The 24,852-nt window shown below is 46.3% G+C and overlaps 1 protein-coding gene across 2 annotated transcripts; it reads left to right on the top strand.

The window, feature by feature from the left end:
* The first annotated feature begins 647 nt into the window (after positions 1-647).
* Positions 648-20,691, top strand: YWHAB (tyrosine 3-monooxygenase/tryptophan 5-monooxygenase activation protein beta). 2 transcript variants are annotated; one of them, XM_029070560.2, is made up of 6 exons: positions 648-811; positions 14,195-14,497; positions 15,635-15,758; positions 16,486-16,649; positions 18,361-18,456; positions 18,830-20,691. In XM_029070560.2, the coding sequence occupies exons 2-6, from the start codon at positions 14,204-14,206 to the stop codon at positions 18,884-18,886; spliced, it is 735 nt and encodes a 244-aa protein (XP_028926393.1). In that variant the 5' UTR covers positions 648-811; positions 14,195-14,203; the 3' UTR covers positions 18,887-20,691. The 2 variants fall into 2 exon arrangements, with proteins under 2 accessions (XP_028926393.1, XP_028926392.1); XM_029070559.1 differs by lacking the exon at positions 648-811 and adding an exon at positions 6,749-6,901.
* Positions 20,692-24,852: the final 4,161 nt, after the last annotated feature.

Genomic DNA, 24,852 nt, shown 5'->3' with positions numbered 1-24,852 from the left:
TCATCCCTCCTCAGCCCTCTCTTCCTCCTCAGGTCTCAACCCCTCATCCCCCCTCAGCCCTTTTTTCTTCCTCCTCAGGTCTCAACCCCTCATCCCTCCTTAGCCCTTTCTCCTTCCTCAGCCCTCTCTCCCTCCTCGGGTCTCAACCCCTCATCCCTCCTCAGCCCTTTCTTCTTCCTCAGGCCTCTGTCCCCCTTCAGCCCTGTCATCCCTCCTCAGCCCTTTCTTCTTCCTCAGGCCTCTGTCCCCACTCAGCCCTCAACCTTCTCATCCCTCCTCAGCTCTCTCTTCCTCCTCAGGTCTCAACCCTCTCATCCCTCCTCAGCCCTTTCTCCTTCCTCATCCCTCGCCCCCTCCTCAGCTCTCAACCCTCTCATCCCTCCTCAGCCCTTCCTTCTTCCCCAGCCCTCTGTCCCCTCTCATCCCTCCCCAGTGCTCCGCCCTTTCTTCTTCCTCCTCAGGCCTCTCCCCCTTCCTCCTCCGTCCCTCCCGAGCTCCTCCTCCCCGCTCCCTCGGGCCCCTCCCGTCATGGCGGGGCGGCCCCGTGTCTGCCCATCGCGCCCTCCCGACCAATGGCCCAAGATGGAGGGGGCGGCCTCAGGACCGGAAGTGGAGGCCTGAGCGGAAGTGGGGCCGCCGCCACTGCTGCCCATCCTTCTCCTCTTGCCCATCCTCTTCCTCCTCCTCCTCCACCAGCAGGACCATCCCAGCGGGAGGAGCTGCCCCGAGCGGGTCCGTAGGGAAGCGGCCCTCCAGGCCCGAAGCCGCCCTTCCGAAGCCCGTCGTGTCCTTCCGCCCTCTTGCCCGCCCGGTGAGTGGCCCAGGCCGGTCAGGAGTCCTGCAGGGGAGGCCCAGACCCCTCCTCCAGCCTGGGGGCGTCCAGTACAGCCCCCCTTTCCCACCCCCCGCCGTGACAGTGCAAAGGAGCCCCTTCCCTCCTTGGATCCCCCACCCCCGAGGTCGGTCCCTGCCTCGCCTTCCCTCCCCCTCCTCTTTGTTTTCCGCCCTAAAAATCAAATCCGGGCGCTTTCTCCGCCTTCAAGCCTGGACCTTGAGACTGGAGAACCCGTTATGGGACGGGGATTCTCTGTCTGTTGCCGAATTGTAGATGCCAAGCGCTTAGTACAGCGCTCTGCACATAGTGAGCGCCCAATAGTACGGCGGAATGAAGGTCCGACCTCGCCCCGAGCCTCCCCTCGCCACGGCCGAGCTCGGGAGGTTTAACCTTGGAAAGAGGTGGAGGGAAATTAGCCCCCCCTTTGCAGCAAAAAATAAATAAATAAATAAATAAATCAGGTTTATTTAATATTTATAGACTCTCGCCGGCCTCCTTGGTAGAGCTCTGTGCAACACCAAGGACGCGGGCGAGAGTCTATAAATATTGGTATTGCACAGAGCTCAGAATTATTTTTGAACAGATTGAAGATGCAAGTATTACCCCATTATTTTTGAACAGATTGAAGATGTAACTATTACCCCCCGCCCCTCCTTTGGTGTTAGGGGGGAGAGTGACAAAACGGGAGGGAAAAGAAATTGGCATTAGGTTAATATCGCCGGTGGGGCTGTGGGAGCAGAATTAGCAAAAAAAGTAAAAATCTTCATTTCCTCTTCTATCCCGAAACGCAGCCTCACTCCCTGCAGAAATGGAGAGAGCACCAGCCTCGGATTTTACTCCCCTTTTGGGGGGTGAATGGAATCTGGCAGGATTTGTTGATGAAATTAAAATGAGGGAGCTGATGAAAAGAATTAGACTGAACATACTTGTAATAAGTATTGTGAGAATTACCTTAATGGGAACCGTCAGTTGGACACATTCGCAAGTGGGGGATTGAACCAGCGTGGAAACACAGGGTTTTGGGGGGCTTGTGGTGGTGGGGTTTACCTACATCAAGTGCCAATTCCCATTTAGACCCTGCCTCCCACTTCTGCCAATGTGCCTCATGAAGTTTCCTTAATTAGACCAGGCGCCCCCCACCCTTTAAAAAAAAAAATAAAATGGGTGCCCAAGGCAGCCCACAGAGAAGTGGGTGTGTGAACAGATGAGATGGGAATGAGGATTTGAAGTCTGCTAATGCAGGATTAATTAGTACTTGTGTCCTACCTGCCCGTCGCTTCTTCCCTTCTTTTCCCCTTTCTCCCCACCCATACTCCAGTCAAGAAAGCATTGACCAGTCTTCCAGAGGATCCAAGGCAATTCTACAGCCTTTATATAATCAGAAATACAGTGTTTTAGAGGATCTCTTGTGGACATGTTCTACAGGGGTTTACACAGTATAGGAAAGGTGTGGCCCCTGCCCTTTTAAGAGTTTACAATAGCCCATTTGCTCCCTATCAGGCAGGACCTATGCAATGCTGATTTAGATTTGGAATTTCAAAGACAAGACTTAACCTTCTTAAAATAGTATGTTTTCTGTCCGTTGGGGCCCACCCAGGTATCACAGGTTCCTTTATAAATTAATGCAGCCCTAATCTTTTTCGTGTTTTTTCTTTCAGCCTCCAATCAATCAGTGGTATTTGTTGAGCGTTTACTATGTGCAGAGCACTGTACTAAGCACTTGGGAGAGGACAGCAGCGTTGGCCGGCACATTTCCAGCCCACAACGAGCTCACAATCTCGCCCCTACTTTTTTAGGACTTGGAATCTTTGTGTAGTTTAGGGAAATTTCATCTGTGATTTTAGACGTTTAACTCTGATGTCGGGGTGACATTTTCAGCCTCACCTCAGTTTTTTTTCCCTTGTTTGAAAAAAGGTAGAATGTGTGTAGCACGTTTTAGATTTATCTTTTGTCAGACCTGGTCCATAAATAGTCTCAAAGAGAGCGTGTTTGAGTTAACTAGAACCGTTTTGCACAATTAGGAAATTATACATATCCAGTCAGTTGCTTCTCATTAAACAAGAGGGGGAACTTACTGGATAAATATTCTCCTTCTGAAGAGCAACACTTGGGATTCTTCATTGTAAAAAGGAAATTAATTTTGTCTTGTGTTTTTCTCTTTCCTTTTCACATAAATTCCACTGAAATCAGTCTCTAGACTTTAAACGCATGAGCAGGGAAAGTGCCTACTAATTCTGTTGTATCGTATTCTCCCAAACGCTTAGTACAGTGTTCTGCACATAGCAGGTGGTCAATAAATACCATTGGTTGGACCGATCAAGTAGATGGTGGCGGGGGGGCAATGAAGAAAAGCTTAGTGAAATTAATTTGGGCAATGTGTCTAGAAGCAGCATGGCTCAGTGGAAAGAGCCCGGGCTTGGGAGTCAGAGATCATGGGTTCGAATCCCGGCTCTTCCACTTGGCAGCTGTGTGACTGTGGGCAAGTCGCTTCACTTCTCTGTGCCTCGGTTACCTCATCTGTAAAATGGGGGTGAAGACTGTGAGCCTCGCATGGGACAACCTGATGACCCTGTATCTCCCCAGGCGCTTAGAACAGTGCTCTGCACATAGTAAGCGCTTAACAAATACCAACATTATTATTAAAAATTATGGAATTACCTGAGGTGGACCAAGTGGGAAGGTGGGCTAGGGGACTGTGACATTCTGTGTGAGATATTCTGCCGACGTTAAAGTTTTTCTTCCATCATCCTATCTGTACCAAACAAGGGAGGAGGCTTCTCTGTTATCCTTTTGGAGGCTAATGAATTGGGGGTAGAAGTACTTTGCATCTGTTTTGTCTTCTCCCTCCTACTATTTCTCTTAACAGTTAGAAAAATTTCCCACCAACGAGTAATTTTTGAACTCTGGCCCGCCAGTGCGTGTCTAGGGGAAAGACCGCTGAGCTGAATCAGGGCACCTGAATTCTGGGCCCAGCTCTCCCCTCGTCACACGGTGCTGACGATAGACGAGATGCTGGGGATCATAATTACTGCCATCTACCTCATGGCATAAATAAAATAACACCACTAAAACGCTCTTGATCTCCCCGGGTGTTTGCTGAAGGTAAGATGAGAGAATATTGTCTGTCTCGCTGGTACTAAGTGCTTACTCTGTGCCAAGCCCTGAGATAGAAACAAGATCATCAGCAAGACTATGTAGCCGCTTCTCCTGGACCTCATTCTATCGTCTGGTATGTCGACCCAGAATTATGTGGTGGTCTACGAAATGAATGCACTCCAAGGAACTAGGTTGGGAATACCCTAGCCCTATCAGTTGCCTGTCCTCAATTTTAGACAGCTATTCCAGGGGGAAAGGTTAGTTCATCGACCCACATTTTCTGTCTGTCTTTAATGGTTTTTCTGTGTTTTTTTTAAATGACACTTTCTCCCTCCAGATTTTTCCAAAGTAAATCAATCAGTTGTGTTTATTGAGCACTGACTTTGTGCAGAGCATCAAAGAGAAGCAAAGACATTTTGTCTAGTTCTGCACAGCCTAGTCGAAGAGCACAGATCTGGGAGGCAGAGGACCTGGGTTCTATTTCCGGCTCCGTCGCTTACCTGCTGGGTGACCATGAGGGAGGCACTTAAATTCTCTGTGCCTTAGTTCCCTCATCTGCAAAGTGAGCGTTCAAAACCAGTTCTCCTTCCCACTTAAAGGGTGAGGCCCATGTTGGACCTGATTATCTTGTATCTATTCCAGTGCTTAACAAACACCACAATTATTATTGTTAAAGAAATGAAAAAGACAAATGTCTATTTGGTGTCAAAAGACGAGTCATTCTAAGACCATAGGTCAGTGAAGATGGCTTAGTTTTATGCCGTGCTAGTTCTCTGTAGTACGTAAAAAAGAAGCATTGTGCTAATTCGTTTATTTCACAGGATTTTTCTGATGTGTTTTAGCCAACGTAAGGTAAAGTCAGGTATGACTTAAACAGATGGTATAGTCTGAGATGTGATATATATACCTTTAAACTCTTCTAATGAGGCAATATTTAACATCTGAATTAATATATGCCTTTAAATCCTCAATTTTGGTCTCAAAAGCTGCCAAACTGCTTTTGTCCTTGCTGGCTAAGTTCTGTAGTCTTACTGTAACCCTGAGTGGTTCTTTGAATCGTTAAACTCTTTTTCCACTCCCCATTTAAAGTCGCCAGAGACAACAACTGAATTTGCCTACTAGACTAGCTATCTGTAACAAAGCTTCCTGATTTCCCTAGCAGTACTGCATATCTAATAGTGCGAAAGCAGGCAAAGAAATGTTTCCAGGGCACTTTTAAACTCAGTTTCAATCTACACAGCCATTGGTGGCTGGAAATCAGCGATCGGTGGACGCTACTTTTTTTTTTTAATGTTGGTATCTGTTAAGCGCTTACTATGTGCAGAGCACTGTTCTAAGCGCTGGGGGAGATACAGGGTAATCAGGTTATCCCACGTGAGGCTCACAGTCTTCATCATTTTACAGATGGGGTCACTGAGGCACAGAGAAGTTAAGTGACTTGCCCACAGTCACACAGCTGCCAAGTGGCAGAGCTGGAATTTGAACCCATGACCTCTGACTCCCAAGCCCGTGCTCTTTTCACTGAGCTAGGCTGCTTCTTAATGGTATTTGTTAAGCGCATACTCTCTGCCAGGCACTCTCCTAAGCACCGAGGTAGATAACATGCTAATCAGGTTGGACACATCCCCATCCCACGTGGGGCTCATGGTCTTAATCCTCATTTTGCAGTTGAGGAACCTGAGGTCCAGTGAAGTGGCTTGCCGAAGGTCACACAGCAGACACGTGGCAAAATTGGGATTAGAATCCAGACCCTTCGACTTCCAAGCCTGTGCTCTTTCCACTAGACCACGCTAAATCAGGGTGAGGTGGTTCAATCTGAGACAAAAATGAGAAGCCAAGTTAGAGTGACAGTCACCTGCAGGGCCTCTTATAATCAGTGGCCTAGCCCAGGGTCCATTTCTCAGGCATTTCGTGTGGGTAGACTTTCGTAAATCATGTGCCGGTCTCTTCGGCTACACCTGTTCACAGTGGAAAAGAAGCAGCGTGGCTCAGTGGAAAGAGCACGGACTTTGGAGTCAGGGCTCATGAGTTCGAATCCCAGCTCTGCCACTTGTCGGCTGTGTGACTGTGGGCAAGTCACTTAACTTCTCTGTGCCTCAGTTCCCTCATCTGTAAAATGGGGATTAAGACTGTGAGCCCCACGTGGGACGACCTGATTCCCCATGTCTACCCCAGCGCTTAGAACAGTGCTCGGCACATAGTAAGCGCTTAACAAATACCAACATTATTATTATTATTATTTTCTGTTTGAAAGGTAAGTACCTCCCCCTATTTCTGCCTGGCTGATTAATTCATGCAAGATTCTGACAGTCTGAGAAAGCAGATGGATCCTCAATGAAATCAGGTAATTGGCCTTGGGCAGTTTAGGGAACTAGCTCTTAATTGTTACCTTTGTGGGGTGGGCAGGCTTAATGTAAATGAGAATTTTTCATTCGGTTTGAGTGAAAATGCTTCGAATCTGAAGGATAGGTGTGCTTATAGTGATAGGGAGAGCTGTAGGAAGGGATGAAGAAGTGGTTTTGATAGATGGGTCCAGGTCAACACATTTAGAGCGTTGGGAAATGTTTTCTGGGTACGAAGATGCTTTTAAATCTCTTTGCAAGTTAGAACTATTTTCATATATTATTGCCCAATTATTTTCAAGTTAATTAACAGATGGTTTGAGACGGTATTTGGTCTCATTGTGTGGGTAGAAAGCCAAGAGACATGGGTTCTTCTCTCCTCTGTACCACAAAGTCATTTTGACCTTGGGAAAAGGACTCTCCCTCCTCTGCGTCCGATTTGTGTTTTTAAGTTAAACTTCCGCAGTTGAATCCATTTCATCTGAAAATGATGCCCAGAAATCTCTGTGGCCGAAACTGCGTTTGGAGATGGAACTGCCAACTCATCCTCAGCGATTCCTTCCGGATAGATCTAAACTCATTGCTCGGCCTGTGTGATGGGCAGAAGAATCTACCCTGCCAGAGACCCGTGAGCTAAATTCCATTTCAGATGTTCGTAATCATTTGAATGGAGCAAGACTCATTACAGGACTCTTAATTCCAGGCAGAGAGGGACACAAACATTTTTTAGAGTGGGCGTTATCTCAGCAACATGCTGGAGTGCCAGGAGCACTTCTACTTTTTATGGGTAACACCCACAAACCACCTGCTCTCCCTCTGACTTTCTTATTCCTTTCATCCTTCCCTCAGTAGCACAACATCTGCTTTCCAGAGAAACAACAGGTCTCTATTTTTTGTTCCCCAGTGCTAGAGGTGTCCTAGGGGAAAGCACACTCTCTCAATGAATGTATTAAACACAAGTTTGCCATCAACTACCTGGCAACACCTCAAATCAGAGTTCTTGACTCCTCAGCTCTCACCTTGGCCCAGCTTCTGCGCTTAGGCAAGCCCTCTCCTTTCTCTCCATTTTGCATATACCCTCCCTGTCCCGCCCCACCCCGCCTTCCTCTTCCTCCCTATCCATTTTAATTCTGTGGCTCACACTGTCTTTGAAATTGCCCAAGACTTCTCTCTTCCCTGAAGGTTTTGGATACAGTCACAGTCGTCCCCACAGTCCCCACTGTCCTTCTTGCTTCCATCTTTCCCACTGGCACCATGGTAGTTTGATATGCGTTTAGGCATATTGTTTGCATTTATTCTGCTTTTTTGGGGAGGTCTACTTGCACCCTTCCAAAGCTCTGCATGTAGCAGTCCTGTCGACTGGATCTTTACAGCCCATTTAGCTCTTGAGAGCACCTCTGCCCATCACTCTTTTTTAAAGCAAATTGGACTAGAGAGGCAGGTCCACCTCCCTGTACAAAGACTATAACTGTTACCATTGTTATTTAAACATCAACAGTCCAGAAGCATGATGTTCCTTGTTCATTCAGCATTGGTCTTATTTTGGGCTTGTTTTTTTTTAAACGGATACTTTTTTTGGTCATCGACCAGGTGCTGCTATCTCTCCTGAAACTTTCCTACAGTTATTGCTAAAGGCACTAATTCCAGAGCTGTCGGTTTTCCGTGGTTCCTGGGAAATCGTTGGTACCCCAGAAAATTTCATGGGAAAAGATTCCATTGTTAAATTTGCGTTGGTCTTAAACTCAAGACTCTCTTCATAAAGGCTAAGGGGATCCATCCCCTGGAGAATACAGTGCGTTTTTTTTGCCGATGATGTCTCTGAAGGCTAAATTAAGATTTCAGGCTCTCTCCTAATTCCCCCAGTGGGCCAAGTGGACATGATGACTTTTACCCTAGGGCAAGTCTTGTTTGACAGCATGAGAATAGACTGCAGGCACTGTGACCCTGCATCCTTGCATGAAAGTTGCCAGGGTGCCTTGCCAGGGAAGTCTTTTGGAAAGGAAGAAGGGGGTTGGGAGGGACGGGTCAAGAAGAAGACAGCAGAGTTTTTATACCGGAACAGACCGGAACCCTCTGTTTTGTAATAATAATGCTAATTATGGTATTTCTTAAGCGCTTACTGTGTGCCGTGCACTGTTCTAAGCACCAGGGTGGATACAAGATGATCGGATTGTCCCACAAGGGGCTCACAGTCTTAATCCCCATTTTACAGATAAAGTAATTGGGGCACAGAGAAGTGAAATGACTTGTCCAGGGTAGCACAGCCAGACACTTGGTGGGGGCAGGATTAGATTCCCATGTCCTCTGACTTCCCACGTCCTCTGACTCCCAAACCTGGGCTCTTTCCACTATGCCACACTATGTCCTAACGGTCCACTTGGCATTTCATTTTTTTAGCATTATTTTTGTGTGTTGCATTTGTTTAGTGTTTTGTTGTTGTTTTATGGTAAGCGCTTACTATGTACCAGGTGTCTTTGGTAATGTATGCAAAACCTCCACATGTTGGCCCCCGATCCCTCACTATGGCCCAGCTCATGTGCTCTGGAGTAGTTGCCGAGTGCAAAACAGTGTATGAAAGCCAGATAAAGTTTACAAGGAGATGACTTCCACCCCCTTCCCTGGCCCACAAGGGACATCCCATCTAAAAGACAGGTGGAACACTGATGGCATATGCCAGAAAAGTAGCAGGATAAGAACAGTGAAAGCATTAATAATAGTGGTATTTAAGCCCTAGGGTAAATACGAACTAAGCAGGTTAGACACAGTCCCTGTCCCACATGGGGCTCACAGTCTCAATCCCCCTTTTACAGATGAGGTAACTGAGGCCCAGAGAAGTGAAGTGACTTGCCCAAGGTCACACAGCAGACAAGTGGCAGAGCTGCAAATAGAACCCAGGTCCTTGTGACTCCCAGGCCTGTGCTCTATCCTCTAGGCTGTGCTGCTATGGGCAGCCATATTTATTCATTCAATCGTATTTATTGAGCGCTTACTATGTGCAGAACACTGTACTAAGTGCTTGGAATGTACAATTCGGCAATAGAGACAATCCCTGCCCAACAACGGGCTCACAGCCACAGGAACAGGAGTTGCAGTCTGTTAATGCTGGAAAGGCTAATCCACAACCTCTTCCCCACCTCCAGCCAGAGCATCCCTAATCTAACCGTCATGGTCTTCCTAGCGGCCTAGCAGGTGGGGTTGGGGGCTGCCCTCCCCGTCCCCCTACTCCGGAGGGGTCAGGACTTGACCCTGCTTCTAGACTCTAAGGTCATTTTGGGCAGGGAATATGTCTACCAACCCTGTTGTATTGTACTCTCCCCAGTCCCGCCCCAGGGACCCCAAAACCCTGGTGGACATTGTGTCTCAGGGAGACCTTTTAAAGAAGATGTCCACTGTTAAAATGATCCCCGTAAGGGCTTTCTCGGCAGCAGTTTTTAACCGTTCAAAAGAATACCTTCTTCAACGGGCCAGCGTTTTCTTGTTATTTGTCTCCACAGATCCAGAAGCTCAGAACAGATTGGCACCGATCGGGTGGGTGTGCACACACTATATATACAAAACTCCACCCTCACACCAGGGCGTGTAAGGGCCTTGCCTGATGTCTGCCCGTTCTGTGGAAAATATCTTAGGCATATCGCTACCTCTAATTATTTGTGAATTGTGGTGCCTTGATTCTTTAGACTGTGTGACTGCCTGGTCTCACATCCAGCCTACAGCCTTTCTAGGGTTTTCAGGAGTCAAATAACTGCTCTCCTGTTGTACTTTCTCATTGAGATCTTTATTCAAGGCCCCAGGAGAGCCGTAGGTCTCGCTTATGAAGGTTACAGCTCAGAGATTTTAACAGATGAGCAGGATGAAGCTAGACAGCTAGCCATCATTCTTGATCCGTTTTAAGTAAAAGTCCCAAGTCAGGCCTGAATTCTACTTTAGGAATATCAAAATGGTAACATACCCTTTCTGACTTCAGAAAAAAACAGCCTACTGCCTTTTCTGATTAGAATTCTTTTAGAAATCCAAAATCATATTAATATGTCTGGATGGTGGTTAGAACATTCTCATAGGTCAGAGTGTGTTCTGCCTTAAGATCCGTTACATACTTGCAATGTGACTGGGGTAAGTAGGTGGTGAACGTCTATTTTTTTTTTTATCAAGAACTTGGAGCTCCTTTGAAGGAACGTCCTGCATTTCATATTTATTGGGGCCGTTGGAGTGGATGTCTCCATTCCTCCCACAGTGTTTTGTTCCATGGCCAAATGGCTCTTAGAAGTTCATTGTCTGACAGATTCCTGTTGGATGGCACCTAAATAAAGCCACAGGGACCGATGCTGGAATCAAAGAAAGGACAGTTCCCAGAACATTGGCCAGAGATCCCAAAATCGATCATAAACCAAAATGATTATAGGTCTTTTTAGTATGTCTTCTTTAAACACACTTCACCCACAGATCCCTCTCTTTGGTAATCCTGTCTTGACACTCTTCTGCTATGGATCTAGACCAGCATGTAGTGTTCCAGAGAGGTTTAAGGATGTTTGAAGTGGACCACCCCACCACTGCCATCCAGCTATCCTGTTGGAAATATGGGCCTAAAACTCACTCGATATTTAATTGCCAGTCTTCTAATAGTAAGAGACCCAACCCCTGCCCGTAAGGAATTTACTTTTAAATTCAATTAAAGTAGACCCCCTACCATATAGTAGATAAATAGTGAAACTATGTAGACCATATAGACACAAGACAAAATTCAAACAGATAAGCTAGGAGTGGTGGTACTTGGAGTCAAGATTAGAGATCAACCACTCTTAGTTGAGAATAGACTTATGTTAGAATGAATAAACTCTGCCTGAGGTTGAGCTGAAACACGATTGGTGAGTAATAATATGAAAACTCTGCCTTTGTTGGTGGTGGTGTCTAGACTGAGTTGCCTGGATCTGGGCTGTGTTTTTATTTTAAGTTTATGTATCCAACATCCAGCGGATGATATATAAATTTGCACTTGGGGGGGTCCTAGAAATTAGCATTTCCTATAATCCCGGCTCTGTCGCCTACCTGCTGTGTGACCTTGGGCAAGTCACTTCACTTCTCTGTGCCTCAGTTCCCTCACCTGCAAAATGGGGATTCAATACCTGTTCTCTTTCTTACTTGGACTGTGGGCCCCATATGGGAACGGATGATCTTGTATCTAGAGTTCCTGACCCATAGTAAGTGCATAACAAATGCCAATCAATCGTATTTATTTAGCACTTACTGTGTGCATGGTACCGTGCTAAGTGCTTGGGAGAGTACAATCCAGCAGTATAACAGACATTCCCTGCTCACAATGAACTTACAGTCTAGAGGGACCAAAATGATTATTAATTATTATTAGTAGTAGTAATGGGCCTTCAGACAACCCAGGTCTTTTATCTTCAGGACCTCGGAAAAATCCTGTCTCTATAATTAACACAAATTCACAGCTAAGGTGGTAAGAGGCCTATCAGAGAAAGAGACTTTCCCAAATACTAGAATAACCCGACCCTAAAATTCTGATCTACTGTCTACTTTTAAATTCTGGCCTTACTGCGGCTAGATTGTTGCATTAACCTCCTCTCCGGATTCCCCTCCCCGCAAACTATACTACACACCACTGCCTGGATCATCTTCCCGAAGCATCGTTCTCCTGGCCCACATCTCTCCTCCAAACCCTCCCCTTGCTTCCTGGGCCTCTCCACATCAAACAGTCTCCTCCCAGTTTTCCTCAAGGCCCATCCTACCTGTCTCGTCCCTTACTCTTCCTTTACCTTGCCACATTTGTTCCTCCCAAGTCTGCCTTCTAGCTGGACCTCCCTGTAAACTCTTTCTATCCTCACACTCACACTGATGGGCTCCTCAGCTTGGAACTCCCCCTCTCCCCATACCAGGCAGACCACAGCTCTCTCCCCATTCTCAGAGCCCTTGTAATTCCACCTCACCCAGCCCCCCCAGAAGCCTATCCCAATCAATCTCCCAGGTGCCTGAGCCACACCATCCCTGCAACAAACTCTACCACTTATGGACTTGTCTATATCCTCCTTAGTACCCGTGTATGTCTGTTTACTCGAGTTCTTTATTTTAACTGCCCTTGGGCAAAATAAACGCCTTTATATTTGTCTCCCTCATCTGAGGCAATGCCGCTCCCTCACTGCCCGCTTTATGCTCTGCTTCCCAAGTGTTTGGTTTAGTGCACCAGGTCAAGTGGACGCTCAGTTCATGCTGCTGCTACTGCTCAAAGCCCGCATTTCAGCAACACATGTTGCTCTGATATCCTAGGAACGTGGCACATTGGGTGCATGTTTGATCCTGATATATTAGTTTTTGAATCAGTAGCCCTTTAGGTATATGAAGTGTCTCGTAAAATCCTGAGCACTGAGCACATGGTGTCATCACGGAGTGACACCCGCTATCAGCACTATTTATTGAATGCCTTTGGTGCACAGAGCGCTCTTCTAGGTTCTTAAAAGAATGCAAAAAAGTAAAATACCTGCTCCTTTCCCCTGAAGACTTCCAATCTAATGGAGAGACAGTAGACAGAAATGGTAGACTAGACCATAGTTAGAAACGAAATAATGTATATGAAGGCACTAGAGAAGAATTAAATCCATTATTAGTAAACAAGCGGATGGGTACATGAATGCTGAGGTGAAATAGCCTGGCCTCAAACAAATCGCTGGGGTATGTATCAAGTGCTAGGCACTGTACTAAACGTTTGGGAGAGTGCAGCAATGCTTGCAGTCTAATAGGGCTGACAGACGGGAATTAATTCGTAGGTATTGAAAGCCAGAGGAAGACTGAGTGCAAAGCAGGAAGCAGTACAAGCTCATCAAATAATTGAATATACAGATAAATATGTAAATGGAGAGAAAACTCCCAAGCCTGGGGGTTGGCTTAGCTCAGCTGGGATGTTGTGAATTAGTTGGGGAAGCCTTCCTGTAGGAGGCGGAATTTTAGAAGGGCTTTAAAGGTAGGGCTGGGGAAAAGATTGAGCGGGCAGTAGGTGGGTTACTAGTCAGGGAATGGCACCCATAGGAAGACTGGGGAAGGGGTGCGGCTTGGTCACGCCTCTGGGGGTGGGGTAAAGTAGGAGACATTCTAGGCAGGGGCAAAGGTCAAAGCGGCGTATCAGAGCGGAGCTTGGGAGGAACAGAGAGCCCAAGCCGGGATGAGTCAGGAAGAGAAACCAGATAAGAGGAAGACCCTTCAAGGAGCTTTGAGTTCTTTGAGAAGCAGGGGGAACCCAATGGAAATTTTTGAAGAAGGGAAGTCTCCAGCGGCATTTTCGACAGTGACACACCCTGCAAACCCCTTGAGGGCAGTGGTCACGTCTACCAACTCTGGTATTGTAGCTTAGCACAGTGCTCTGCACACAGTACACAGTGAATATTCCAAAAAAAAAAAAAAGGCTGCCGATCGTTGGACCTGGTTGTAGCTTATTAGTTGGTTGGCGGTGGACGGCGGCGCGTGGGTGAGGTTGCAGTCCACGAGCAGCCCTCCCCGGTTGTGGGTAGTCCCGGCCATGCTCCCCGCACTGCCCACTCCCAGTGAAGCATTGGTTGAGAGCATCAGGAAGCCAGATGGAAGAGAAGCAGCAGAGGAAGTAGAGGCCGTAGGTGGTTGGGACGGGCCTAATCAGAAACATTCACAGCCTGGGTGAAGCGGGGTTGCTAAAATGATACACTCTGTTCCAAAGGATTTTCGTGGGGGGAGAGGAATCCTCGGTCGATTGTTAGCTTCCTCCAAATTACGAACGTAGAAGCCCCTTCCCCCGCCCCACTGACTGTCTCATGATGCAGTATAGGAAAGTAGAGTTTTGGGTTTTCGATACCTCACCCAAGCGATGGAGCATTAAGACTTCCTTGTTCGTTCCTTTTTGCCCATGACAGTCCACCGTTCTTCTGTTTCCCCGCTCCAGGGACTAATCATGGATAAAAGCGAACTGGTGCAGAAAGCAAAACTGGCCGAGCAGGCCGAACGCTACGACGACATGGCGGCTGCCATGAAAGCGGTCACCGAACAGGGACACGAACTCTCCAACGAAGAGAGAAATCTGCTCTCGGTGGCCTACAAGAACGTGGTGGGGGCCCGCCGCTCTTCTTGGCGGGTCATCTCCAGCATCGAGCAGAAAACGGAGCGGAATGAGAAGAAGCAGCAGATGGGCAAAGAGTATCGTGAGAAGATTGAGGCGGAACTGCAGGATATCTGCAATGATGTTCTGGTAATGATGTGGTGTCTTCTCTTAGAGTGGTAGTTTCCGTTAAGGCTCGACATTCCCAAACAGCCCAGAGAAGCAGCGTGGCCTAGTGGAAAGAGCACAGGCCATGGCATCGGGGATCTGGGTTCTCATCCCAGCTCTGCCAGTTGCTTGCTGTGTGCCTTTGGGCAAGTCACTTAATTTTCTGTGCCTCAGTTTCCTCAGCTGTGGGGATTAAATACCTGTTTGCCCTCCTACTTAGACTGTGAGCCCCATGTGGGACAGGGACTGTGTCCAACCTGATTAACTTGTCTCTATCCTGGCGCTCAGAACATTACTCGACAAAGAGTAAGCACTTAAAAACCATAATTAATAATGAGTCCATCTGGGTAGTACATTTTTGTGGTACATTTTCCTCCAAGGAGCTCAGTGTGCTGTGCACACTCTGTGACATCGGCAGTAATCTTCTCACAGACTGTACAAGTATTATGTCTCTGGTCTAGTGATAAAAACTACGACCAGTATCTTTTTGCAGCTCTAGTCTTGCCGACACCAAACCCAAGTTTTTGCGATTAGCCTCCTTATTAGAGAAACTGTGGAAGAACACCATGGTCTCGGGTAGATGGTGCCGGCAATTCATGGAATGATTATTACCTCATGGAGTGAAAATGACCTCACTGACTAATCTGTAAATTGTGTAATTTTTGAATTGTGCTAAAAAGAATCCAGAAAAACTTTTTGACTTGAAAATATCTGAAGGAAGGCAAGCTGCCTGATGCTTAACTAGTTTTTCAGTGTCCTCAGCCCTTCCATAACACGGATTTTCAACCGAATGCTTGGGATAACACGCAATTAGGGGAAGTTTTTTCCAATGACGTACTTCCATCAGGAGAGACTGTGAAGTAAGGAGGAATTGTGGATCTTAAATGCAAGTTTTCCTAATCTCTCTTTCTCACACACACACACACACATGAATAGAAAGGGTCATTTCTTAAAGCTTTGAAGGAAACATTGAAAACTTGGATTACTTAGATGCAAATAGTTCTGCCAATGGGTAGTAGTCAAGAAGTGATTTGCAACCCTGAATGAACTAAAAAGCACTGTTAAACATTTGGAGCTAATGCAGTATCGGGAGTTCTGAAAAAAATATTTCTTTTCCAGGAACTTTTGGATAAATACCTTATTCTCAACGCCACCCAACCGGAAAGTAAGGTGTTCTACTTGAAAATGAAAGGGGATTACTTCAGATACCTTTCCGAGGTGGCTTCTGGAGACAATAAACAAAGTAGGTGAAGCTGAAAACCCACTGACGGATTTGAGTGGATTTTCACTTGGTGATGTTGGCGATCAATCAGTGGTATTTGTTGAGCCCTTACTATGTGCAGAGCACTGTTCTAAGCGCTTGGGAGAGAACAATACAACAATTAGCAAACCCGTTCCTTACCTTTGATGCTCACGAAGTGTTACAGGGCCTGATGCACTGAGCAAATGCCGCTGACCGGTTGGTGAGTTTACGTGTCAGACAGGCCACTTTTACCACACGGACTGATGAGCCTGTTAATGATTCTCATTCAAGAATGCAACTTAAACCCCCTTGCAGATCATAATGTAGGAGTCTTTATAGGGGTGTCAGGTTTGCAAAAAGATTTAGCTGGACTGTCGCCTGGTGAATCTCTGGTCTTTAAGTTAGACCTTAATCTTAACAGATCTGTTTTGGTTAGCGTAAAGCCAGTGGTGAGAGATTTCAGGTGCAGTATGAACAGAGGCCCCGTGACCGGTTCTTTCCCAGTTATTTAGTCATTGAGCTCTCACTGTGTACAAAGCACTGTACTAAACGCTTGGGAGAGTAAAATACAGCAAGAAGCAGACATATTCCCTGCCCAGTTAAGAAGATGTGCTGCTCCACACGCCATTCAGTCTAAGTGGCTTTGGTTTACGTTAGACCCGATGACCTCAAGACATCATTGACTCTGGAAAGAATGGTTTGAAATGCATTTTAATTTTTCTTCCAGCTACAGTATCAAACTCTCAGCAAGCTTATCAGGAAGCATTTGAAATCAGCAAGAAAGAAATGCAACCTACGCATCCCATCCGGCTTGGTCTGGCTCTCAATTTCTCCGTCTTCTACTACGAGATACTAAATTCACCCGAGAAGGCCTGCAGCCTGGCCAAAACGGTGAGCTTTTGGACAGGCCGCCTTTTCCCCACCGTCGAACGTGGCGAAAACAGAGGGTTCAAAGAGTGGGGCTGAACACCAGATATGACTTGATCCCTGCCTCTTAGGACTTTAAATACATTGATTATACTTTTATATACAGAGGAAGGGGAAATTTTATATAGATATACACAAACATATAAAAATATAAACACTACTGGTTCTGTTGGGTTGATGTGACTGGGAGGTATTAGGAGTGACCTGGCAAATGCTCTTTGGGGTCGGTGAAATTTTAGGAGGGAATTTGGGAAGAGCTATCAGATTGGGAGAATAGGAGCTTCCAGGCTCAGTTTGACAGACTCAAGACAGCTCTAGAGTATGAGCTCGTTATGGGTGGGGAATGTGTCTGATGTTACATCGTACTATCCCAAGAGCTTAGTACAGTGCTTTACACACAGTAAGCTCTCAATAAATACGATTGTTAATAATAATGATGTAGGAGACACAAGAGTAAGGTAAGTAAGATTAAGTCAGAAGTCTATCATGGGGAGGATAAAGAGCAAAATGAAAAAATGCTGATATGTAAACTGTGTGGCAGGGAGCAAGTGGGAGGTAGAAAGCCATTGGAGGGCTTTGAGAAGAGGGGAGATGTGTGCTAAACTATTCTTCATGGAGATGATCTGGGTGGCAGTGGGTAGTGAAGATTAGAGAAGCAGCATGGCTTAGTGAAAAGAGCCCGGGCTTGGGAGTCAGAGGTCATGGGTTCTAATCCCGGCTCCTCCACTTGTCAGCCATGTGACCTTGGGCAAGTCACTTAACCTCTCTGCCTCAGTTACCTCATCTGTAAAATGGGGATGAAGACTGTGAGCCCCACGTGGGACAATGTAATTACCTTGTATCGACCCCAGCACTTAGAACGCTGCTTGGCACAGTGAACAAATAGCAACATTATTATTATTGGAGAGGGGAGAGGCTGGAGGCAGGGAGACCAGTGAGGAGGCTGTTAAAATAGTTGTAGTAAGACAAGGGTTCAGACCACAGTTGAGAGCGGTCTGTGGGGAGAGCTTATGCTTCCTTTCTGGCTATTAATCCCAGGGCTAGTGAAGTGCTCTGATTGTTTAGAAAATGCCAGGAAGGTTCAGCTAATTTATTCAAAATGGACTTGTATCTATAAACCCTCTTAGAGGGTGAGCCCCAGTGGGTCAGAGAGGGTGACCTACCTGATTATCATGTATTTGGCCCAGAGCTAAGTAGAGCACTGGGCTCACAGTAAGCACTCAACAGGTACCACAGTTAAAGAAGCATATCCTCTTTTCCTCAAGCTGCAGTGGAACTAAACGTAGCAGTGGAATTGAGAGGTGATGATTGATATTGCCCAGTTTCTTGAAGGCCCCACACGGCAGTTCCCTTTGCCCCCATCACCCCTTTTGGCGACTCTGCAGTGAACAATGATGCAATCTCGGAGACGATTCCCGTTGACCCCAGAAGCAAGGGGTTGCGTCCGAGGACGTTTTGATCCCAAACTATACTCTGTGCTTTGTAGCGACGTTTTGGCCTCGTGGATGGATACGGTAAAGGGGAGATGTGGTACATGTTAGTCTAGAGTCCAGACAATCCTCCCAATCCCAAAAGGGCCAGATTGAGGAGCGTTTCTTGACCATCGGGTTGCGTTCGTCTAAATGAAAAGCCGTTTTCTGCTAACCCTACACTAAAGCGTTTTAATTTGGTTTAGGCATTTGACGAAGCAATAGCCGAATTGGATACACTGAACGAAGAGTCTTACAAGGACAGCACTCTGATCATGCAGTTACTTAGGGACAATCTCACCGTAAGTATTGGTCTAAATCGTTACCGCTTCCGGGAATATTAATGACACTTCCCTATCGGTTCCTCCTTCCCAGTTTTCCTTCGGGACCTGGGTGGTGGAGAAGCCATTTTGCACTATTGATTAAGATTTGAGGCGCAATTGTAAATACAGTAAGTTACCGAGAAAAAAGTCCTTTGTCCCCGGCTGCTCTTCATTACCCTCCCCCGTGTGATTCGCCAGCCCTACATATCGTATCTGAGCCTTCACCTCTCCATCCATAATTGACGAGGCAGATTCCGAAACAGCTCACCTGGCGCCTCTTTTTCGGACCACCCGCCCCTCGCCCCTCTACCGCTTTTCTGACGGCCGTATATTTTTTCCCCCCCCATCCTAGCTATGGACGTCGGAAAACCAGGGAGACGAAGGGGATGCTGGAGAGGGAGAGAACTAATGGCTGTCACGCTTCACTAGCTGTTCAACGTCACTCTGTATCCTACACATCTATCCCTTTGTGCGACCAACAGAAAGAATCGTACGTCGACTTTTCACAACCTCAGTATAGCAGGAACCGTCCGCCGCAGACCGACCGGCTGGTGTTTGTACCTAAAAAGTGGTTAAGCAGATGCGGCGGCATTCTGAAGTTTGATTCTTAGTAACATTAACAGTTGCGATGACCGTGTGTTGATTGATTTTTTTTTTTTAATTTTATTATTTTTTTTTTAACTGAACACTGTGATTATGGGGTTTTGTAACTTAGCAGAATCCTTAACTGGTAGAAAAAGTAGGCCTGAACTATGTGTAAACTTTTTTGAAAATTTAATCTGATCTCAAATTAGTCGAAGTACAATTCTGTTGTAAAGTTGTACAGAAAGTTATAGAGATTATATTGTGACACTGGGACAGGAAACAAAACAACCCATCACATGGCATTCCAGTTGAATGGCAACTCCATGCAAATCTGCCTGCTTTTCGGTCCAGCTGGGGGCTCCTTTCCAGACTGTTTTGCTCCTGGCCAAAATTGGGAAAGGTAAGTGTCACGGAAGATAGCCTTAAATCCACATTCTTTGGGTTAGATAATTGGGTTTTGATTGAAGGGGGAGAGGTGAATAAAAGGTCCAGCGCTCTGTCAAAACAAGTGACTGACTAAGCTCCCTGCCCTCGGCAGTGTTACCTATTAGATGCACGTTTTATGAATGGCCTTATCTGTTTGCCGGATGTTACCTTTAGAAATAACGTATTGCAAAGATTGCATTCCACTTCAGGAAAATTAAAAACCCCTGTAGGACATTTCCAGTTTGGGACTTGGAAAATGCATTCTCTAAGCTTCCTTTTCCCATTTTTGACCGTTAGCCCTTAGACTCTTCTCCTCGAACGTATTTCCTTCAGCCTCCTCACATCTCTTTTTCTTTGAATTCTAGCCTCTTGTAGATTTTCGTTCCACTTCTGTGAATATGTGGGCAGGGTTAGAGGGGGCCGGGTGGTGGGAGGCGGGAGGGTAGTCGGTGAGTACACCAGTGGACAGTTGTGTCATTCAGCTAAATCCGTGAGAGGTACCGGGCCACCGTATAATCTTCCTCCGTTCCTAACACGTCCGCCACACGTCCTCAGTATCAGAATCTGGCTTAACTATCGAAGAATTCCCTTGACTTCCTTCTGGAATGCAGCCCTATCACACTCGTTAGTGACGTACACCAAAATCTCAAGCGAAGGTCTCAACATCTCCAAGCAAGACCCTGTGATCTAGAAAGTTGCATGAATAATGCAGTGGAAAGGATTAGGCAGAGTCAAACCTATCAGTCTCACAGTATCATCCCTCTACCTTAACATTCCACGTAGCTGTAGATTCCATCTGTTTGTCCATCTGTAAGCTGAAGAGAAAAAGATTCATGCACTGATTTAAAAAAACAAAAACAAACCCTCCCTTATAGCTGAACAAAATGTGCAGTTAATACTTGGCGCTTGATAAATGCAGTAGTGAATGTGGAACCGAGCCTGTCTGTATATCTGGTAGCTCTTTTTTGCCTCGTTTTTACTGACCAGTATTCTGCCGAACGTTTGCTTCTGTGACGGTTATATTGCCTAGCACACACGTGGTTGTGAAAATAGTATAGCAAAAAGAAAATCCCTGGTTATTGTGTACTAGATTTGTGTATGTCCTCTCAACAGTTCTAGTTTCACCTTACACAAGGATAATCAGGAAAGTGTACAAGAGTTCAAAAGTGAAATAAAAAATTTTATCAGTTAATGGCCTATGAATGACTGACTTGTGAGAGCTTTTGTGGCGCTTGCCATCTCATCAGGAACGGTTAGTTATTCCGAACAACCCAGGCCGGGCTCGCTTGATTCCATCCTCTCTTCCTACTTCTGAAAGGAAGTTTACTCTCCACCCAGTATGCTTCATTTCCTAGAAGTAGGAAAACTTTGAGCTGAAGCGGGGAGGGGCCAGGCTACTTCCTTCCTATCCTCACCCATCTCCCAAAGAACCATATATGTCTATTTAAGGCTGTTTCTTTGGCCAAAAGATCAAAGAATCCACGTTACTGAGCGCTTACTGTGTGGAGCGCACTGTACGCGGAACAAAAGCTGAAAATCCGTATTGGAAAGGAATCTCCAAATGTCACCTAAGCCTTCGCTTACCTCCCAGCAGATTATCAGCGTGGCTCAGTGGAAAGAGCCTGGGCTTCGGAGTCAGAGGTCATGGGTTCGACTCCCAGCTCTGCCACTTGTCAGCTGTGTGACTGTGGGCAAGTCACTTTTCTTCTCTGTGCCTCCGTTCCCTCATCTGTAAAATGGGGATTAACTGTGAGCCTCCCGTGGGACAACCTGATTACCCTGTATCTACCCCAGCGCTTAGAACAGTGCTCTGCACATAGTAAGCGCTTTACAAATACCAACATTATTATGCCTTCTTAAGTCTTAAGAGCCCCACTAGTAGGAAAACTGTTCTTCAGCTTAAGATAGCTTGCCTGAAAAAGCTAGCTCCCAATACTCCACACCGAAACCCCCCAACAGGCTCCACCACTCAAGTGGACAGAAACTTCTGCTCTTGCCTTGTCTTGGGAGACCCTCTGGCCATTATGTGAAGGATGTATTTAGCTTTAATTTTTTGTTCATCCACGTGATAAAGTGTTACTCTGGTTTCATTACACTTTTCTAGCAATTACAGATGATGGAAGTACAGTGCTTTCAGCACACAGCGAGCACTCGCTTGATGGATTGGAAAAAATGTCTAAAACGACACAACTTCATTCCTACCTGTTCACAATTGAAAGAGCGTGAAGGCAACGGAATTTAATTCAGGGCATCTGGTGGTCAGTTAAAACCCTAACAGTATCTGAATTTTGAGGTAAAAATTGCGTAATGGAAGGGAAAATATAACACACAGGAGAACGCAGGAACTCATACTGGAGGAAAATCCAGACTAATAGAGAACAAAGAAATCCCCCTGGAATGACAAAAGGTTGTGATACATTCCCTCCAGATGTTTTCCCCAACATACACATGGATCCTATTGATAAGTGGAAATATTGGTAATTTGTCACAATCCATTGAATAGACTATGCAGGGAGGAGTAGAAACCAGGAAAAGGGAATAAAACCTTAAAAATCCATGTACTCACAAATAATTCCTTGGCCTTTTGAGTATTAAACTGAAGAACAGAAGATGTTAAATGGGAAGAAATGGGGCTACATTAAAGAAATAGCTGGGGGATTTTGAGCTTTCTCTTGAAGGATTACATTTAAAGGCAAAATAGCATTACTAATTAATGGTATTTGTTGAGTGCATAGTTGATACAGAACACAGTACTAAACTTGAAAGATTCCAATAGGATACAGAGAAATTGATCCCTGCCCTTAAGGATCCTGCTCTCGCTGGAGAGACAGTTGTGGTGTTTAAGCGCTTACTTTGTGCTCGGCACTGCACTAAACACTGGGGCAGATACAAGTAAATTGGGTTGGATGCAGTCCCTGGCCCATATGGGGCTCAGAGTCTTATTCTCCATTTTACAGATAAAGGTAACTGAGGCCCAGTGAAGTGACTTGCCCAAAGTCACACAGCTGACAAGTGGAGAAGCTGGGATTAGAACCCATGACCTCTGACTCCCAAGCCTGGGCTCTTTCCACTAAGCCACGCTGCTTCTCACAGCACTGTACTAAGTGCTGGGGTGGATACAAGCTAATGGGGTTGGACACATTTTACAGATGAGGGCCTGAGAATAATAATTATGGTGTTTGTTAAGCACTTACTATGTGCTATAGACTGTACTAAGCGCTGGGGTGGATACAAGCAAATCAGGTTGGACACAGTCCTTGTCCCACGTGGGGCTCGAGGTCTCAATCCCCAATTTACAGATGAGGGAACTGAGGCACAGAGAAAGTGAAGTGAATTGCCCAAGGTCACAAAGCAGACAAGTGGTGGACTCAAGATTAAAACCCAGATCCCTGTGACTCCCAGGCCTGTGCTCCATCCGAACTTGGACCAATGGTCTAATTAGCTCCTTATAATAATAATGTTGGTGTTTGTTAAGCGCTTACTATGTGCCGAGAACTGTTCTAAGCGCTGGGGGAGATACAAGGTAAGCAGATTGTCCCATGTGGAGCTCACAGTCTCAATCCCCATTTTACAGATGGGGGTAACTGAGGCACAGAGAAGTGAAGTAACTTGCCCAAGGTCACGCAGCTGATAGTGGCAGAGCCGAGATTAAAACCTCTGACTATGTGCAGAGCACTGTACTAAGTGCTTGGGAGAGTACAATTTAGCAGGGCTGGTAGTCATGTTCCCTCCCCACAATGAGTTTACAGTCTCGAGGATTATTGTGGTTTAAACCTAGGGGCAGTCAGATCAGACAGGAACTATCCCCCTCCGGGGCTCCCGGTTGAAGGCAGAGTGAGTGTGGGTCTTTAATTCCCATTTTAAAAATAATAAAAATGTGTGGTATATATGAAGCGTTTACTACGTGCCAGGCACTGTTCTAAGCACTGGGGTGGATACAAGATAGATACATATAAGATATGTATAGATAATAGATACAAGAAAATTGGGTTATACACATAATAATGGTATTTGTTAAGTGCTTACTATGTGCTAAGCACTGGGGGAGATAATAATAATGTTGGTATTTGTAAAGCACTTACTATGTGCAGAGCACTGTTCTAAGCGCTGGGGTAGATACAGGGTCATCAGGTTGTCCCACGGGAGGCTCACAGTTAATCCCCATTTTCCAGATGAGGGAACGGAGGCCCAGAGAAGTGAAGGGACTTGCCCACAGTCACACAGCTGACAAGTGGCAGAGCTGGGAGTCGAACCCATGACCTCTGACTCCGAAGCCCAGGCTCTTGCCACTGAGCCACGATCAAGTTGCCCCAGGTGGGGCTCACAGTCTTAATCCTCATTTTACAGATGAGGGAACTGAGGCCCAGAGAAAAAAAAAAATGGTGGTATTTGTTAAGCGCTTACTATGTGCAAAGCACTGTTCTAAGCGCTGGGGGATACAAGGTGATCAGGTTGTCCCACGTGGGGCTCACAGTTTTTTTTAATCCCCATTTTACAGATGAGGTAACTGAGGCATAGAGAAGTTAAGTGACTTCCCCAGAGTCACACAGCTGACAAGTGGTGGAGCCGGGATTAGAACACATGACCTCACAATCCCAAGCCCGGGCTCTTTCCACTTCATTCAAGGGTTTTGCCCAAATTCAAAGGGTGGGCAGAAGTTGGAGGTAGGATTCGAACCCAGCTCTCCTAACTCCTAGTCCTGGTCTCTTTCCACTAGACCAGAGTCCTCTCTCTGTCCCTCAGGAGGCGTCCAGTGGTCCGGTCTTTATGGACCTCTGATCAGCTTCCGATGTTGTCCCGCATTATGCACCTAGTGGAGGAATATTGAGGTAGTGTGGCTCAGTGGAAAGAGCCCGGGCTTGGGAGTCAGAGGTCATGGGTTCTAATCCCAACTCCACCACTTGTCTGCTGTGTGACCTTGGTCAAGCTACTTCATTCATTCAATCGTATTTCTCGAGCGCTTACTGTGTGCAGAGCACTGTACCGAGCGCTTGGAATGTACGATGGGGCAACAGATAGAGACCATCCCCGCCCAACAACGGACTCACCGTCTAAATGGGGGACTTCACTTGTCGGTGCCTCAGTTCCCTCATCTGCAAAATGGGAATTAGGACTGTGAGTCCCCTGTGGGCTGACCTGATTAACTTATCTCTCCCCCAGCGCTCAGAAGAGGGCTTGGCACCTCGTAAGCGCGTAATGAGTACCATCACCATCAACAGAGCACGGGCTTGGGAGTCGGAGGTCATGAGTTCGAATCTCAGCTCTGCCACTTGTCAGCTGTGTGACTGTGGGCAAGTCACTTCACTTCTCTGGGCCTCAGTTCCCTCATCTGGAAAATGGGGATTAACTGCGAGCCTCAGGTGG

Source organism: Ornithorhynchus anatinus, chromosome 8 (assembly GCF_004115215.2).
Source record: "Ornithorhynchus anatinus isolate Pmale09 chromosome 8, mOrnAna1.pri.v4, whole genome shotgun sequence".
Lineage (NCBI taxonomy): Eukaryota > Metazoa > Chordata > Mammalia > Monotremata > Ornithorhynchidae > Ornithorhynchus > Ornithorhynchus anatinus.
Note: the sequence above shows the minus strand (reverse complement) of the source record. Positions and strands in the feature narration are given on the sequence as shown.

What these genes read in the sequence shown, in the direction of transcription:
- YWHAB (XM_029070559.1), top strand. Translation starts at nt 6,761, where the DNA reads ATGATGCCCAGAAATCTCTGTGGCCGAAACTGCGTTTGGAGATGGAAC. An exon ending in ATCTACCCTGCCAGAGACCC is followed by an intron (nt 6,902 to 14,194) that starts GTGAGCTAAATT and finishes TCCCCGCTCCAG; the next exon opens with GGACTAATCATGGATAAAAG. An exon ending in CCTGCAGCCTGGCCAAAACG is followed by an intron (nt 16,650 to 18,360) that starts GTGAGCTTTTGG and finishes AATTTGGTTTAG; the next exon opens with GCATTTGACGAAGCAATAGC.